At 37.7% G+C, this 15,580-nt stretch overlaps 2 protein-coding genes across 4 annotated transcripts in view; both read left to right on the top strand.

Annotated features, from left to right (window-relative positions):
* LOC114426624 (uncharacterized protein DDB_G0283697-like) overlaps positions 1-13,500 on the top strand; it is a 403,048-nt gene extending 389,548 nt beyond the window's left edge. The window contains exons 20-27 of the mRNA XM_028394144.1: positions 7,474-7,572; positions 8,058-8,134; positions 8,480-8,698; positions 9,522-9,695; positions 10,025-10,100; positions 10,213-10,314; positions 11,388-11,603; positions 11,779-13,500. Coding sequence (XP_028249945.1) covers positions 7,474-7,572; positions 8,058-8,134; positions 8,480-8,698; positions 9,522-9,695; positions 10,025-10,100; positions 10,213-10,314; positions 11,388-11,603; positions 11,779-11,993 — 1,178 coding nt within the window. The 3' untranslated portion in view covers positions 11,994-13,500. The remainder of the gene's footprint in view (positions 1-7,473; positions 7,573-8,057; positions 8,135-8,479; positions 8,699-9,521; positions 9,696-10,024; positions 10,101-10,212; positions 10,315-11,387; positions 11,604-11,778) is intronic.
* On the top strand, positions 954-13,500 carry LOC114426655 (uncharacterized). Of its 3 annotated transcripts, XR_003669367.1 has the most exons (8): positions 960-1,040; positions 1,215-1,257; positions 2,070-2,186; positions 2,336-2,399; positions 2,527-2,631; positions 3,587-3,820; positions 3,985-4,892; positions 13,046-13,500. XR_003669367.1 is itself a non-coding variant. In XM_028394195.1 (7 exons), the coding sequence occupies exons 1-7, from the start codon at positions 1,030-1,032 to the stop codon at positions 4,215-4,217; spliced, it is 780 nt and encodes a 259-aa protein (XP_028249996.1). In that variant the 5' UTR covers positions 954-1,029; the 3' UTR covers positions 4,218-4,987. The 3 variants fall into 3 exon arrangements, 2 of the variants coding, with proteins under 2 accessions (XP_028249996.1, XP_028249995.1); XM_028394195.1 differs by lacking the exon at positions 13,046-13,500 and having other exon boundaries at positions 954-1,041; positions 1,243-1,257; positions 3,985-4,987; XM_028394194.1 differs by lacking the exon at positions 13,046-13,500 and having other exon boundaries at positions 3,985-4,987.
* Positions 13,501-15,580: the final 2,080 nt, after the last annotated feature.

Below are 15,580 nucleotides of genomic sequence, written 5' to 3'. Positions count from 1 at the left end.
AAAATAGGATGAGAAAATAACTGACATTTGCACTCAATTCAGAAAGAAGTAGGCACAATGAAACCAGCAGAGAGCAGCACACGAGAATAACATAACACAAGTAAGACTTGTGGGGGACTGAACCAATCCTTGATCATTCTTGAAAAATGCGAAATAACTGTTTATAAAAAGAGACAGAAATTCAGATTTAAATCAATAAGCACCTTTATAATATGTTAAAAGATATAAGCAATATTAAAATCACCAATAAATGTAAAAATACTTGTTTGAGTGTCACAATGAAGACCATAACTACAGTGTGTTGGGTGTTCAGTAATTTGAAAGTTGTCTGATTTCGTTTTATTTTGATAGTTCTAACCTCCCTCTAGTTTGTGTAACTCCCTCCGGCTGATTACCTGCCCGGTCTAATGTGTAACTGTGTCCCGTTTTACTTCCCTTCCCTCGTGTATAGTGCCTGTGTCTCCCTGCACTTGTCGTCAGATCGTTGTGTCTATATTGATAAAGATGTTGTTTTGTTTTTACATGACACTATGAACTGTGTGGAATACAGTGAGATTGGATTTTTACAACACGCACACACCCACAGAGAAAGAGATGAGATATGAAAGATTAGATATGAGATATGAGTGTGCCAGTCTCAGCATTTACTGAATTTTGTCAGAGAACTATTCCATTCATGACATAATGGAGTTAAAAAGAAATCTCCTGATATCAAATACACATTAATATCATAAGAACAGTTTTTGAAATTATTTTTAAACAACTTTTACATGTTTTTACACTGTATTCAACTCAACAGCCATCCTCCTACTTCTCACAGTCCTTGAACTTTGTTCACTCCAAAACATTCAACTGGTTTCACTTTTGACTCCTCCCCTGCAGCAAATATATATATATTTATATATATATAATATATATAATAAGAATAACCACCAAATTCTTGTAAGTCACGTGGTTACATGAAAGTGAAACTATGAACAGGGGGCTGTTAAGACCTTTGACTTGAAAGAGTCGAAGCAGAGCAGAGCTATGGAGTCAAAGGTAAGAGCTCTCTCCTCACATTCTCTTTAAACATTAACAGTAAATCATTACATGGTTTCTGATCATGTCCAGAATTTATCGCTTTTGTTGATAAACTGTTTTTAAAATGAAAATGTTCAAACGTTTTTATTCTAAATCTGGATTCAAATCATTTGTTTGCACGCTTCATTCTCCCTGAATGTTGACAACATGGATTCACAGGAGAGTCCACAACAAGTAAGTAAACTGTTTCTACTGTGAGAAGTGACGCATGCCAACCTGCACAAGTGCAAGTGCTGCTACTAAGACTTTTATTATGTACACATTTTGTTCATTTTCTTTAAAAACGTCACAATAAAATATACAAAATAAATAAAAACCCAGTGAGAGTGACAGGAATATTGCTCCAGAAAATACTGTTATAGCTGAATTTATTCACTGTTGAACTGTAAATATAAGCAAAAAGTGCATGCTGTATAACTGCAGTGATGTCTGGTCTCTCGTGATGTATAAATCAAACCCTACACTGCAGTTACAGACTGATTTTTAATAACATGTTTACACAGGAAATCTTCTAGGTAGTTTAGTGGTTATATTTCCTGCATGTGCAGCTCTATGGGCATCTGCAGCTCAGGTGGTGGAGTGATTGTACACTTGCTGTTATTAGTTGGTGGTTTGGCCATGTGCTGATATGGTTGCAAACAATGTGTGCACCATTGATGTTTTTAATCAAACTCATCACCGAAGGCTTCACTCAGAGCATATGTAGCATAGCTTCCCTACCACCCGTAGCATTGCCTGTTTTAATTAATATCAAAACAGTGTTCTTGGTGTGTTATCAGTACTTGGTCAGATGATAGATATCAAATGGCAACATGATAACAAGCACTCACAACAGCTACTAGACCAGTAGCCTACTTACGAACTATTATTCACTGAGCCCTAATAATGTGCCAAATACAATAGCATCTGTTCCCATCACTACATGTCAGGGGAAAACTCTATCATTCATTTTATAACACATACACAATCTTATTGTTTCTCCACAGGCTGCAGACGCAGACACTCAGACAGTGATTAAATGTCCAAATGACAATTCAGCTACTGGAGACACTGATGATAGCCAGCCAGGCTCACACAATCAGGCTGAGACCCAAGATGAAGAGGTAAGATAAGCACTTGGCACTAAATGGACATGAAGCTTAAAGAAGAGTGAAAAGATGTGATGTGAAGAAGATGTTGAGCTCATGCACTAATTCAAATGGTACACTGGCACTGGTTCGTCACTTGCACAAATCTTCACTTTTAAATACAGATGGTCAAACTGCAGTCTATTCTAAAGAAACTGAAGTGCTCTGAATTTGAAAACTGTGTTCAAGGTATGTACATTTATTTATTGTGTTCTTGTTATTTCAATATTGTAAGTTCGCTTACAGTATGTGAGACGATTAGTATACAAACAGTGTTTCAGTGACAGTCTGCACTAGGTGTTTGTTCTCTCTGCAGTTGTTGACGATTTGATGAAGAAACCGCAAATTCTTCACAGTGATGTTTTGCACCTTCTCACCGCTTTCGTGGATAGATTGCCAGAGAAAGAGGAATCAAAGCCAGGTGATCCACACATTCTGTATAGAGAAATATTTACTGAATGTCATATGTTACAGATATAGAAATTTCTACATTAAATACTATTTTGTGATCAGACCCACTAATTGTTTTGTGCATGCTCCAACCAGCAAAGGTACCAGCTGGTATGTGTCTGACGAAACTTTTAAAGGTAGGGTAGGAGATTTCATTCTGATGCACTTTTTGTTAAATTAGTGTAACTTCTCTTTACAATCCGATAGCAACCAAAAGCTATAAAACGCTAAAAACATCAGCCAATCCTCCGGGTGGACCCTGTATGGAGTATTGGCTGGTTGTCACTCTCTTCCTGCTCTGCGCAGCACCAGAGAGGTACGTGCATGATGGCCAAAGTCACAGACCACAGCTCATCTTCAGGTACTGCACGTCCATGTGATTGGGAGGCATGGCTTCAGGGTGAGCTCCGAGAGAAAGGAGCGTGTGTGTCTCTCTGAGTTTTCAAAATCTCCTACCCTACCTTTAAGGAAAAGAAAAAACACTAATGTGTAGCGTAAAATCAACATCATTGCTGTTAAAACATGCTGCACCACTGCCAGCTAAATAAGGGTTAAACAAAATGCTGGATGGTATGTATTGTTAATATAGTGACCATGGGCATTTGGCTCTAAGTGTTTACTTCCATTTTCTTTTGATCATTGGTGGTCAGATGTTAGCCTTGTTTACCTTGGCTGTATCTCAGCACTCAACACCTTCTGGGCAATTCGGTTAGGTTGCAGATCTGCAGTTCAACATGACAGCACTGGAAGATAATGGGTCCCTGGTAGCTTCTTGATTCTTCTCTTTGGCAGTTAATTTGTGTTTTTTTCCATATTTCTTGTGACCCTGTTGACTATTTGCAACAAAATGTTTAATGTTTTTGTTTCATTTTCAAGAGTGCACGATGTATAAACACTAATGGTGACAATTGTTAATCATTCCTCAGCAACCAACCCATCATCTTCATGGTGGGATTTGATGTATCCGTACAAAGTTAGGGTTCATACTGTTGTTACGGGTCAGACATTTGGAGCTCATGAGACCATGCTGGAAAATTTGAAGGGAACATGGACAATGGTGGAGATGACAAGCTTGGCAGAATGTGACATCATCATTGTCTTCTGTCCAATCACATCCCGTACTGGCTCTGATGTGGAAGCAGTCAAGAGACAAGCAGCAGGTAGAGAATTGCATAGATGCAGTATCATTTGTTTTTGTCATTTTAAAACATTTCTCAGATATTTATTGTCCTAGGACATGTAACGTTTGTGTTTTTAGTGCAATACTGCTGCATCTATATGTTCTACGTTTGAAAATAAGCAAGTATTTCTCTTTACCTTCCAGTGTTTTCAAACGATAAACCAGTAGTTGTGGTGCTGATGTATCACATCAGAGATGAGGAGTTTTCACCTGGAGGAAGGAAATGGTTTGAAGATCCAAGGTGTGTGTTGGAGGTTCATGTTCTCTTCCACGAGACTCAGAGAGGATTACTGCAATGTGCACAAAACGACCAGGCTGTCAGAGAAATACAAGGAGAGTTATACAGATGCAGTAAATCTCGATGGTGTCCATTATAGTTTAGTGGTTTTATTTTCCAGCTTTGCAGCCACAGATTGAAATCACTTAGTAGTTTGATCTGCTGTTTTGTGGTCATGTGAGAATATGGTTGCATCCAGTGTGTGCACCATGAGTGTGGCTGTGTTAATATCTAAACTCATACTGATAGATGGCTTCACTCTGAGCACACATACATGTGACCTGCCCTCCACCCACATTGTGGAAACAATGTTGATTTTTGCATATATTTGTTGTGCATTACAGAACAGCAGAGGGCAGAGTTCACTCAGATCATCAAACTAAAGCTGATAATGAGGACATATGATAATAGGAGTTATTTTTAACTAAAGTGTACAGCACTTGGAGGAAACACCACTACCATACACACACTAGCAACACGCAGAGTGACACACAAACAATATCTACCAGTTCTTTATAGCTGACAAGCTGATACAGCGTAGTCTTGAATGGGTTCTATGCTGTCCTCACCAAAAGGTGCAGTTGCGGGCAGTGATTTTAAGATAGACAGCATAACATATTTCACTGTCATGTAATTCCTGCTTCTATGTCATCTCTCCCTCTGTGTTGTTTTTAAAAGGTTTATGTATGTCTGAGTTTGTATACATCTTGAGGGACACTACAAAAACTGAGGTCTGCTTCTAAAAGCATTCACAGCTCTGTAGCACCTCCCAGAGGTGAGAAGATGGAACTGTTTGATATTGTTCAATATTTATGTTTCCTGTTATACATTTCAGTGTCTGCATGACATCAAATAAACAATAATAAATGGACAAAAGTCTGATTTTAAATCAATGTGTAATTTTATATATATATATATATATATATATAAAATTCTATTTTAAAGTTACTTGGTAACAAAGGTAAGACATTAACCCCAGAATATACTATGATCAACTCCCACTGACTTGTGGAGCAGGGAGCACCAATGTTCTGTTACTGTTTACAATGAAGAAGTGCAAACAGATGCAGTTCCTCATGTGGACACTTGAGGCTGAACTCTCCACAGAACTGCATGTTAACATGAACTTTTACAGCATGGGGTAGCACAAAGTCAATTATATATATATATATTATAATTAGAAAGAGTGTTATAGTTCACAGACATATATTTTCTTCTCTGCACTGTTTTGATCCTCCCACTGTGAGTTGATACTTTCTCTTTCTCTTTCCCCTGCGGTGAGACTGCACCGACATTTTAACAGTAAAGGTTCATTTTTCTCTAAAGTCACGTCGTTACATGAAAGTTAAACTGTGAAAAGGAGCTGGATCTTTTTATATAAAGGTTTATTCACCAGGACTTGACGGCGTAAGAAGAACAGAAGAGACACAGAATCCAGCAGGTTGGTCTCCACTCACACTTATTCTAAACTCATAACAGTTAGTATGCAGCCTGTGAACAGGAGCAGTTTAAACAAAGTGTCTTATGCTTGTGTAGGTACAAATGTATTGCTCTTAATCTGTAGGATGCATGTGTGAAGGCTTGTGTAACTTATACAGCAGAAAACAAACCTCCATTTAGTTTCAGCTCTGTTTGAGTTTCCACCCAGGTGGAAGGTGACAACAACAGTTTAAGTCTTAATTAACATTCCTGAAGGAGATGATTTATTGATCCCTATAACAGAAATAAACTACTGATTCTGTCTCACAGCAATCACCAAATCCTTTGTGTATAACCTTGATACAATTCTCTGCAGTGTAGGAGGAAGCTCTGCTTACATGAACAAAGACTTTGTTCTTTAACTGGTACAAAATCTCTGTCTGTGTTTCAGGTGTGAGATAAAACCTCCATACAACATGGACTGGGAATATTTCCTTGCAGGTGAGCGACATTCAAAACACAGATAGTTTCCACAGACTAAAAAGGATGAATGTAGACAAATCCTCCAAGATGTTACCTGTAGGTGTGTGACCAGCTGATTTTAGTCTGTGGTGTCAGAGAAAATTCTATAAAGATAAGATGCTGTGTGATCTAAGAAAATGTCCTCATTATGAACAGTTTTAGGATTTCAAGTGCAAATTATCAGTGCTGGGAAACGTCATGATTACAACCCCTGGTAGTTTTAACGCTGTCCTTGTAGCAACAAAAAGCAACACAAAGCTGTGCAGCACCCAGAAATCATCAACATGTAACGCTTGTTTCCACAGATCAATCCAGCTCCATCCAGGCTGCAGGGAATATGGAGACTTCCCGACCTGACAGTCCAACAGAGAGGAAGAAATCTGATAACAAGGACTCAAAGAGTCGAGGAGCTGTAAGTGCACTGTTTAATTTAAGTAATTAACGCAGAGATTACATGAGATAATCCCATAAATGTAAACAAAGTTACTGCATAGTTAACTGTGGTTCTGAATGATGAGTCCTGAGTGAAGTCTGATCTCTGATGCTGTATGAATCAAACTGCAGATACAGACTGACCTCTACTAACATGTGAACACAGGACTTGTTCATCTGCTGCATCATTAAAGCTCAGGGAGACATCACAGCTCATAATGTAAGAAGACTTGATTTCATCTTTTCTCTAACATATAATCAAACTTTGTATTGTGTCTGCACAGGCTGCAGAAAATATGGAGACATCACCATCACAACCTGACTGTTCAAAAGAGACATCTGTTAACAGGGAAGAAGAAGAAGAACAGTCTGATGTGTCTCCACATGCTGCAGATACTCAGACACTGATGTGTCCACATTGTGAAAAACTTCTAGCTGAGTTTACTGCTGAGGTCAGTCGTGTAAAACTATTTTTATATTTATCTTCAAATGGACATAAAGATTAAAAAAGGTAAAAAGGACTTGAAGCTTCTACATGAATGTTCAGAACATTTTGTCCTTTAATCTAAAGAAAAACAAACTAATGCAAATATGGAATGATTTTTGAGACAACTCTCTGTCTAAACAACTGATTTAATAAACAAAGAATCCATTCTGACCAAAAATGTAAAGTGACATGTGAATACCAAGTGAGTGAATTTACTTTATTACTTTCCACCAGTAGAAACAGCACAAAGATCACTCTGTCATATGTCTTCTAGTCTCTGTGTTCACACGTCTTCTGTTTCAAATGCAGATGGCTGTGAATGAAGAGAAATGTCAGAAGATCCTGGAAGAACTGAAGAGGTCTGAAATCAAAGATTATGTTCCACGTATGTTCAACAATTTACATTTGTTGTTTTCTATTTATCTTTCCTCTTGTAAGATCTGACACAGTTTGTGTTCATGTGACAGTGTTCAGTAAATCTATGTTTGCTTTGCAGGTGCTGAAGAGTTGAAGAAGAAAATTCAAAGTCTCCAGAGTGATGTTTTGAAATTCTTCACTGATGTGAACAGTTTTCCTTCAAAGAAACCAAGAACAGGTATCTATATAAATAATAATAAATATTTACTGCGTCACATTTATCTGAATATCTTGTATTCATCACAAATATCGTCTTTGTGCAGCTGAAGAGTCAAATGTCTGATTTATTATTGAGCTACAGTTTGAGCCAAATTGTGACAAATATTTGTATAATATTTTTAACATCACTTTTTATGGGTGGATGAATAAATATAAATTTGGGTTGAATTAAAAAATTAGCTTTTGATGTATTGAGCTACTTTATCTTCCACCAGTCTTCCACTTTAGGAGTTCTTTTAGGCCAAAGATGCTTCATGAATACTGTTATCTAAGAAAACTCTCAGTGAGCTCATTCTGAGAATGTTCCTAGAATTTTATCAGTAAAGGCCTCAGTGTGAGGAACCTTCATGAACATGATCTATGAACAGTCTTGTAGCACCACATAGCAACACAAATCTGTGCAGCACCTAGAAAATCAGCAACACGTAACACTTGTTTCCACAGAACAAGACAACCAGGCTGCAGACAATACAGAGACATCACAACCTGACCGTCCAGAAGAGGTCCAGAGTGAACCAACTGTAAGTACACTGTTTTTACTGCTGACCAACCAGCACAAATACCACTACTACTACTTTGATTATGCACACATTGTGATATTTTATATTCAAATTTCTTAAATTAACTAAAACAAAACATGAGTGTAACTGTCAAACTGTTCTGGCTGCACAGTATGAAGAGATAACAAGTCCATGAGAACAAAGAAAAACTTCTTTAGCTTTACTGATTGTGTGAGTTCTGAATACAGGACTTGTTCATCTGCTGCATCATTAAAGCTCAGGGAGACATCACAGCTCATACTGTAAGAAGACTTGATTTAATCTGTTCTCTAACACATAATCAAACTTTGTATTGTGTCTGCACAGGCTGCAGAAAATATGGAGACATCACCATCACAACCTGACTGTTCAAAAGAGACATTTGTTAACAGGGAAGAAGAAGAAGAACAGTCTGCTGTCTCTCTACAGGCTGCAGAGTCAAACAGTGGGCAAATTAAAAAAAGACTACATTCAAGTAATGACACTGAGCTCAGTTCTAACAACCAGTCAGACTCACACCATCAGACGAAGATCCAAAAAGAAAAGGTGAGAAAGACATTTATCTTGAAATGGACATGCAGGTAAATAAGAATGAAATATATTTGGAGCTCCTGCATCAAAGTTTAGAACAAATATTTGTCTTCACTGAAGTTAACCTCATTAAGACAACCCTGTCCTAATAAAACTGATTTAAAACAGTCCTAAATGTGTCAGTCAGACCAAAAAGCATTTTAATAACACTTGGTCTGAATATATCAGCAGCCAACTACCGCTACTACTACTTTGATTATGCAAAAATGGTAACAATTTAAATCTAAATTTCTTAAATTAACACAAACCCTGAGTGTAACAGGAATATTACTGTCACTCTCTGGGAAATGAAAACACCACAGGGTCATTTGTGTGAAATCATCCAGTTTCAGGAAGACCCCCTCAGATATTTTTAGAAAATTCACTGATGTACATCTATCAATATTATGGAGAAATCCAGAGTTTTAGGTCTGTAAGTTTAACCATTTGCAACATACAGCCCTTTGAAATATTAGTTCTTTAGTTTTTGGCTGATTTGCTGTCAGCCAGGTTAAAGCTTTTACTGCATGTACAGCTTTTCCCATAGAATCAGAGAATGTAATCACTTTTTTTCTATCTAGAGTTGATATGTGGTACAATTATAGTGATAATATGTCTCTACCAGGAAATACCTCCAGTATATTTATATCTTATAAATAAATGCCACAGGTAGTTTTTTCCTATGTCGTCTTTTATTGTTTTTACCGCAGATACAGAGCTCTAATAACATTATATCTGCTCCATCATTAAAGCTCAGGGAGACATCACAGTAAACTTTGTATTGTGTCTGTCTGCACAGGCTGCAGAAAATATGGAGACATCACCATCACAACCTGACTGTTCAAAAGAGACATTTGTTAACAGGGAGAAAGAAGAAGGACAGGCTGCAGACTCAGACAGTTTGAGCCATCCACACTCTAAGAGACAATTTCCAGTTGACACTGCTGCTGTGGCCATGATCCAACAAAATGAAGTAAGAAAGAGCATTTAACTTTAAAAGCACATAAAGATTTAAAAAAGGGTGAAATGGATTTGGAGCTCCTGCATTAATGTTCATAACGCATTTTCATCTTCACTTAAACTGGCTTAAAAACAAACAACACAGACCTAAATGTGTGAGTCTGACCAAAAATCTTCATTTTTAAAACAGCAGCCAACAGGAAACATGCTGATAGTAGTGCCTATGAGTAAAAAACAAAGTTAATGTACTTTGTTACTTTCCACCAGTAGAAACAGCACAAAGATCACTCTGTCATATGTCTTCTAGTCTCTGTGTTCACATGTCTTCTGTTTCTAATGCAGATGGCTGAGGAGGAAGAGAAATGGCAGAACATCCTAAGAGAACTGAAGAGCTCTGAAATCAAAGATTGTGTTCCATGTATGTTCAACTATTTACATTTCTTTGTTGTTTTCTATTTATCTTTCCTCTTGTAAGATCTGACACAGTTTGTGTTCAGACAGTGTTCAGTAAATGTATGTTTGCTTTGCAGGTGCTGAAGAGTTGAAGAAGAAATTTCTAAGTCTCCACAGTGATGTTTTGGATTTGCTCACTGATGTGGTGACCAGTTTACCTTCAAAGAAACCAAGAGCAGGTTATCAATATAAGGAGTTATTTACTGCATATTCATTTATCTGAACATCTTGTATTATTCATCACAAATGTCGTCTCTGTGCAGCTGAAGAGTCAAATGTCTGATTTATTATTCAGCTACAGTTTGAGACAAATTTGTACTTTCTGCCTCTGTGAGAGCAAAAGGTTCTAAATAACATAGTGTTTGTGATCAGAAGATGAACATGAGCCTCTGTACAGATGTCTGCAGCCGGTCATCCTCCATCTTTTTCTAAACCTGCTTGTCCTGTGCAGAGTCACAGAGGAGCTGGAGTCTGTTCCAGCTGCCACAAACTCTGAGGAGAGGCAGAGTAAAGATCCAGCAACAATTTAAACAACAGATTTTACAAGTTGTTTGTGGTGCAGACTGTAAAGTGTATGTGTTGTGAGACACCTGCTACTATTACTTACATCTACTGTTATTGTCCCTTAAGGGAAAATCTTTATGGGACAATAAAGATTATTTTTCTTCTAAGATGCATGTTTGTATAGAATTTGGTCTTTTAAGTAGTTTAAAGTTTTGATTTCAGTTGAAAGTCTTCCAGCACCACTGACATGTTCTCCTCTTTTCTAATGATGGTACATGTCCATGAGTTCAAACCTCACACACATCACCATCATTTGAAAGATTCTTAGATTACATCTTGAACATTGTTCAGCACATGTTCATGTTCACCTGAATTGACCTTCATTTATTTTGTTTATTTTTGTTTATTTTAAAGAGGAGTTCAGTTGCATCTTTTGAATAAACAGCTTAATGCCCCTTTAAACACTACTCCCAGAATCCATTGCACAGCTGCTCACATTGATCTAATGAATGATTAGTATGTAAACCATGGACAGTGTGGAGCATTAAAGGGTTATCTCTTCTAAAGACAAACTGAGTCAGGCTGTCCTCTTCATTCAGCCTCTCTTCAGTGGTTCAGTGTTCTGGTTGCTATGATGATTTTCAGGTAGAGGCTCATGTTCAGCTGCTCAAATGAAACTTGTGTCACACAGAACATGTACATGTGTTAATGAATCAACATTAATGCGATGATTGTTTTTTATTTTCAGCGTGGTTTCCAAAAGTGATTTACTCCCGTGTCGTTACTGGTGAGACTCTTGGTGCTCATAAGACCATACAAGAAAAGGTGGAGAAAAGAAGCTGGACCTCAACAACTCGGGTGGAGAGGACAGAAAATGTGCAGGAATGTGACATCATCATTGTCTTCTGTCCAATCACATCTTGTATTGACTCAGATGTGGAAGCAGTCAAGAAACATGCAGCAGGTAATGTACAGAGGGTCACTGAGATATGTAAAGTTAAGGTTAATATATTTTAAACATCTCTCAGATATTTCATGTTAAACAAAGTTCTGAATGTGGGGACGTCCTGAACCTCTAACCTTATGGCCTTAGTGCGATAATGTTAAAACATTTCTGTTCTTCTTGCTTTGCCTTTTAGTGTCATCTAACAATAAACCAGTCATTGTGGCGCTGATGCATCACACCAGAGATAAGGAGTATTCACCAGGAGTGAGAAAATGGTTTGAAGATCCAAGGTTTGTGTTGGAGGTTCATGTTCTTTTCCACAACACTCAGAGAGGATTACTTCAATGTGCACAAAACGACCAGGCTGTCAGAGAAATACAAAGAGAGTTATACAGACACAGTAAATAGTGATTGTCTTAATCATAGTTTAGTGGTTTTCTTTCCAGCTTTGCAGCCACAAATTTATATCACATAGTTTGATCCTTTGCTGTTTTGTAGCCATGTGGTTACATCCATTGTGTGCACCATGAGTGTGTGGATGTGTTAATAGCTAAACTCATACTGATAGATGGCTTCACTCTGAAAATACATACAGGTGACCTGCCCTCCACACACTTTGTGTTTGAAGTGGAACCAATGTAGATACTCTCCACTCTTAATCTGTAGGATACATGTGTGAACACTTGTGTAACTTATACAACAGAAAACAAACATCCTCCATTTTGTTTCAGCTCTGTTTGAGTTTCCACCCAGGTGGAAGGTGACAATCTAACAGTTTAAGACTTGAATAACATTGCTGAATTTGGTGCTTTATTGATCCACACACCATTTGTGCATAGCTATATTTGGTGTGCTTGTCTACACAACAGCAGAGGCCATACTTCACCTAACAGTGAACAAAACTCAGATAATTTGTTAACAAAGTAAAAAACTAAAGCTGATAATAGGAAATATTTAATTAAAGTGGCAGTAGAGGAGGAGGCAAAACCAACATACAGACTAACTTACAGAGTACACTATGTTGCATTGTATTATTATATATTGATACCAGTTCTTTAGTAAAATTAAGCAGACAAGCTGATACAGGACAGTCTTCATCATCTGGAATGGGTTACATTTGCTACAGTGACCAAATTAGTGCACACATAAGCAATTTTCCCCTGGGATTAATAAAGTATTTCTGATTGTGACTATACTGCCCATACAAAATGTTAATTTTTATGTACTTCATGTACTTTCATGTACTTCTTTTGTTGATTGGATGTGAGCTGATGAATGTAATTCTCCACAGTGTGATATAATGTAATTCATTGTCATGTAATGCTGCCTGCTTCTATATCATCTCTTCATCGTTGTTTTTAAGGTTTATATATGTCTGAGTTTGTATTTATCTTGAGGGACAATGTAAAAACTGAGGTCTGCTTCTAAAAGCATTCACAGCTCTGTAGCACCTCCCAGAGGTGAGAAGATGGAACTGTATATGTTGTTTAATTAGTTTGATTGCCATTGCTAGGCAACTATCAAAATGTTCATCTCTGGATGAATCGTTCAGAATCATTTCCGCACACCAGGCTCTCAAAGTTGGAGTGGTTTTTGAGGTCTCCTCTGCTGTTACCATGGTGACAGGCTGACACACAGAGGCATACAAAGCTCTGATTCTCCAGCAATTCAGAGCAATCCTTCACATCAGCATTCAAAGCAATGTTTCAGCTGCAGCAATCAAACTTGCATTTTCTATAGGAAATGCCCTTTTCTAGTATTTAATGTTTCCTGTTACTGTATACATGTCAGTGTCTGCATGACATAAAATGAACAATAATAAATGGACAAAAATCAGATTTGATTTTTAATCAATGTGTAACTTGATTAAATGTATTCAATTTAATGTAAATAAACGCTTTCTATTTTAAAGTTACTTTGTAATGTGGTTCATGCATTTACTTACCCTTACAAAGGTAACAAATAAACACCAGAATATACTGTGATCAATTCCCAGTGACCGCAGAAATGACATTATGTTCCTGAAGACTGACTGTCCTATGAATGAGTGAAGGCTGAGCAGTGAACAGAGGATGTTTCAGTGTTCTGCACCTGTTACAACCTTTATGTTTTCATTCATTTTGCCACAAAAGTACTTTGTAAGTAGCAAACCTCTTCCATCTACAGCCAGCTCTTCACCTGAATCTTGTTTTTACATCCACTAAATTTAAATGATCACATTTTAAATGTTGATCATCTCAATCACCTGGAAAATCTGACGCCATCTCAGATAGAATAGAATAGAGTTTATTTGTCACATGTACAAGTACAAAAATACTAGTACACAGCGAAATTACGTTAGGAGTACGCCTCCAAGCCGCAGCCATCCGGCGCTGAAATCTCTATAGAACTGTGTGTTAAACTCAACTTTTACAGCAGCGAGCTTAAAAATTGCTTTTTCAAGATAATTTCCAACCAGTTTATTATCAAGAATATTGTTCAAATTCTTCCAATAAAATATAAACTTGACCTCTTGTGTTTTTCACTCAGGTCTTCTCTTAGTTTTCAACAGTCTCCAAACAAGATGACTTTTAGCTGTGGCCGAGGATGAGCGTAATGCAGAGGAACTCCGGGTGGGAGGTTTTTTTTTGTCCTATCAAACCATATGAATTTAAACATAGCACAATAGCTATTACGACTGATTGAAGAAACAAAGACTGGCACTGAAGTGTTTGATTGAGCATGTCGAGGGAATGAGTGGAGTAGCGGCAGCGGGAGAGTGAGAAGCCACTGCAGGCGCGGGTGCAGGGGAGACGGGATTGGATCTGAAGTTAGATTGAGTGAGTTCAGGAGGAGGAATAATGCCAGTTGATTGCAGCATAGAGCAGCACAGAATCGTTGCTGGGTTCGATCAGGAGACAGCTGGAGAAGAGACAGAGGCTTTTAAATTTCTTGCTACGCTGTGATTGGGCAGGAGAGGGATGGATCGACAGCTGATTGGTGAGGGAGGTGCCATCTATTAAACACCTGACTATGTGGGAGATCACTAGAGGGAGTGCAGTGCAGTGAGAGAGTGCGAGGATGGGGAAGAGGGAAGCGGATAGAGATAAGAGGTGGATGATGTGAAATAGAGTCTTCATGACTGAACTTACACTGAGAGCTACATTATGCACACATTGTGATATTTTCATTCAAATTTCCTACATTCAGCTAAATACACTGAGCTCAGTCCTGACAACCAGTCAGACTCACACCATCAGAAGAAGATCCAAGAAGAAGAGGTGACAAAGACATTTATCTTTAAATGGACATGCAGGTTAAAAAGAATGAAATATATTTGGAGCTCCTGCATCAAAGTTTAGAACAAATATTTGTCTTCACTGAAGTTAACCACATTAAGACAACCCTGTCCTAATAAAACTGATTTAAAACAGTCCTAAATGTGTCAGTCAGACCAAAAAGCATTTTAATACAACTTGGTCTGAATATATCAGCAGCCAACAGGAAGCATGCTGATGGTAGAGGGGCAGGGTTGGAATCAGCAGCAGTAATCAGCTCTACAGATAATTACTGTTACCTCTCAGCTCATGTATGCTGCACAAAGAACACGTTCCTAAAACCTGGACAGAGACACATCAGTGATGGATTTAACTCATGACTCAGTTCTGCTGCACTGTGACTATGTTTGGGGAATTGTTCTCTCTGTTTTATATGGACAAACTTCAGTAGAGTATAAATACTAAATGAGTGAATGTACTTTATTACTTTCCACCAGTAGAAACAGCACAAAGATCACTCTGTCATATGTCTTCTAGTCTCTGTGTTCACATGTCTTCTGTTTCAAATGCACTTTTGATATTGTTCAATATTTAATGTTTCCGCTTATACATGTCAGTGTCTGCATGACATAAAATGAACAACAATACATGTACAAAAGATTTTTAATCAATGTGTAACTTGATTACACATTTCAATTTAATGTAAATAACATTCCTGAATTTCCCCTTTGGGATTAA

This window comes from Parambassis ranga, chromosome 21, assembly GCF_900634625.1.
Source record: "Parambassis ranga chromosome 21, fParRan2.1, whole genome shotgun sequence".
NCBI classification, from domain to species: domain Eukaryota; kingdom Metazoa; phylum Chordata; class Actinopteri; family Ambassidae; genus Parambassis; species Parambassis ranga.
The sequence above is the reverse complement of the archived record's forward strand: the minus strand, read 5'-3'. Positions and strand labels throughout refer to the sequence as shown.

What these genes read in the sequence shown, in the direction of transcription:
- LOC114426655 (XM_028394194.1), top strand. An exon ending in CACAGGAGAGTCCACAACAA is followed by an intron (nt 1,258 to 2,069) that starts GTAAGTAAACTG and finishes GTTTCTCCACAG; the next exon opens with GCTGCAGACGCAGACACTCA. An exon ending in ATTTGAAAACTGTGTTCAAG is followed by an intron (nt 2,400 to 2,526) that starts GTATGTACATTT and finishes TTCTCTCTGCAG; the next exon opens with TTGTTGACGATTTGATGAAG.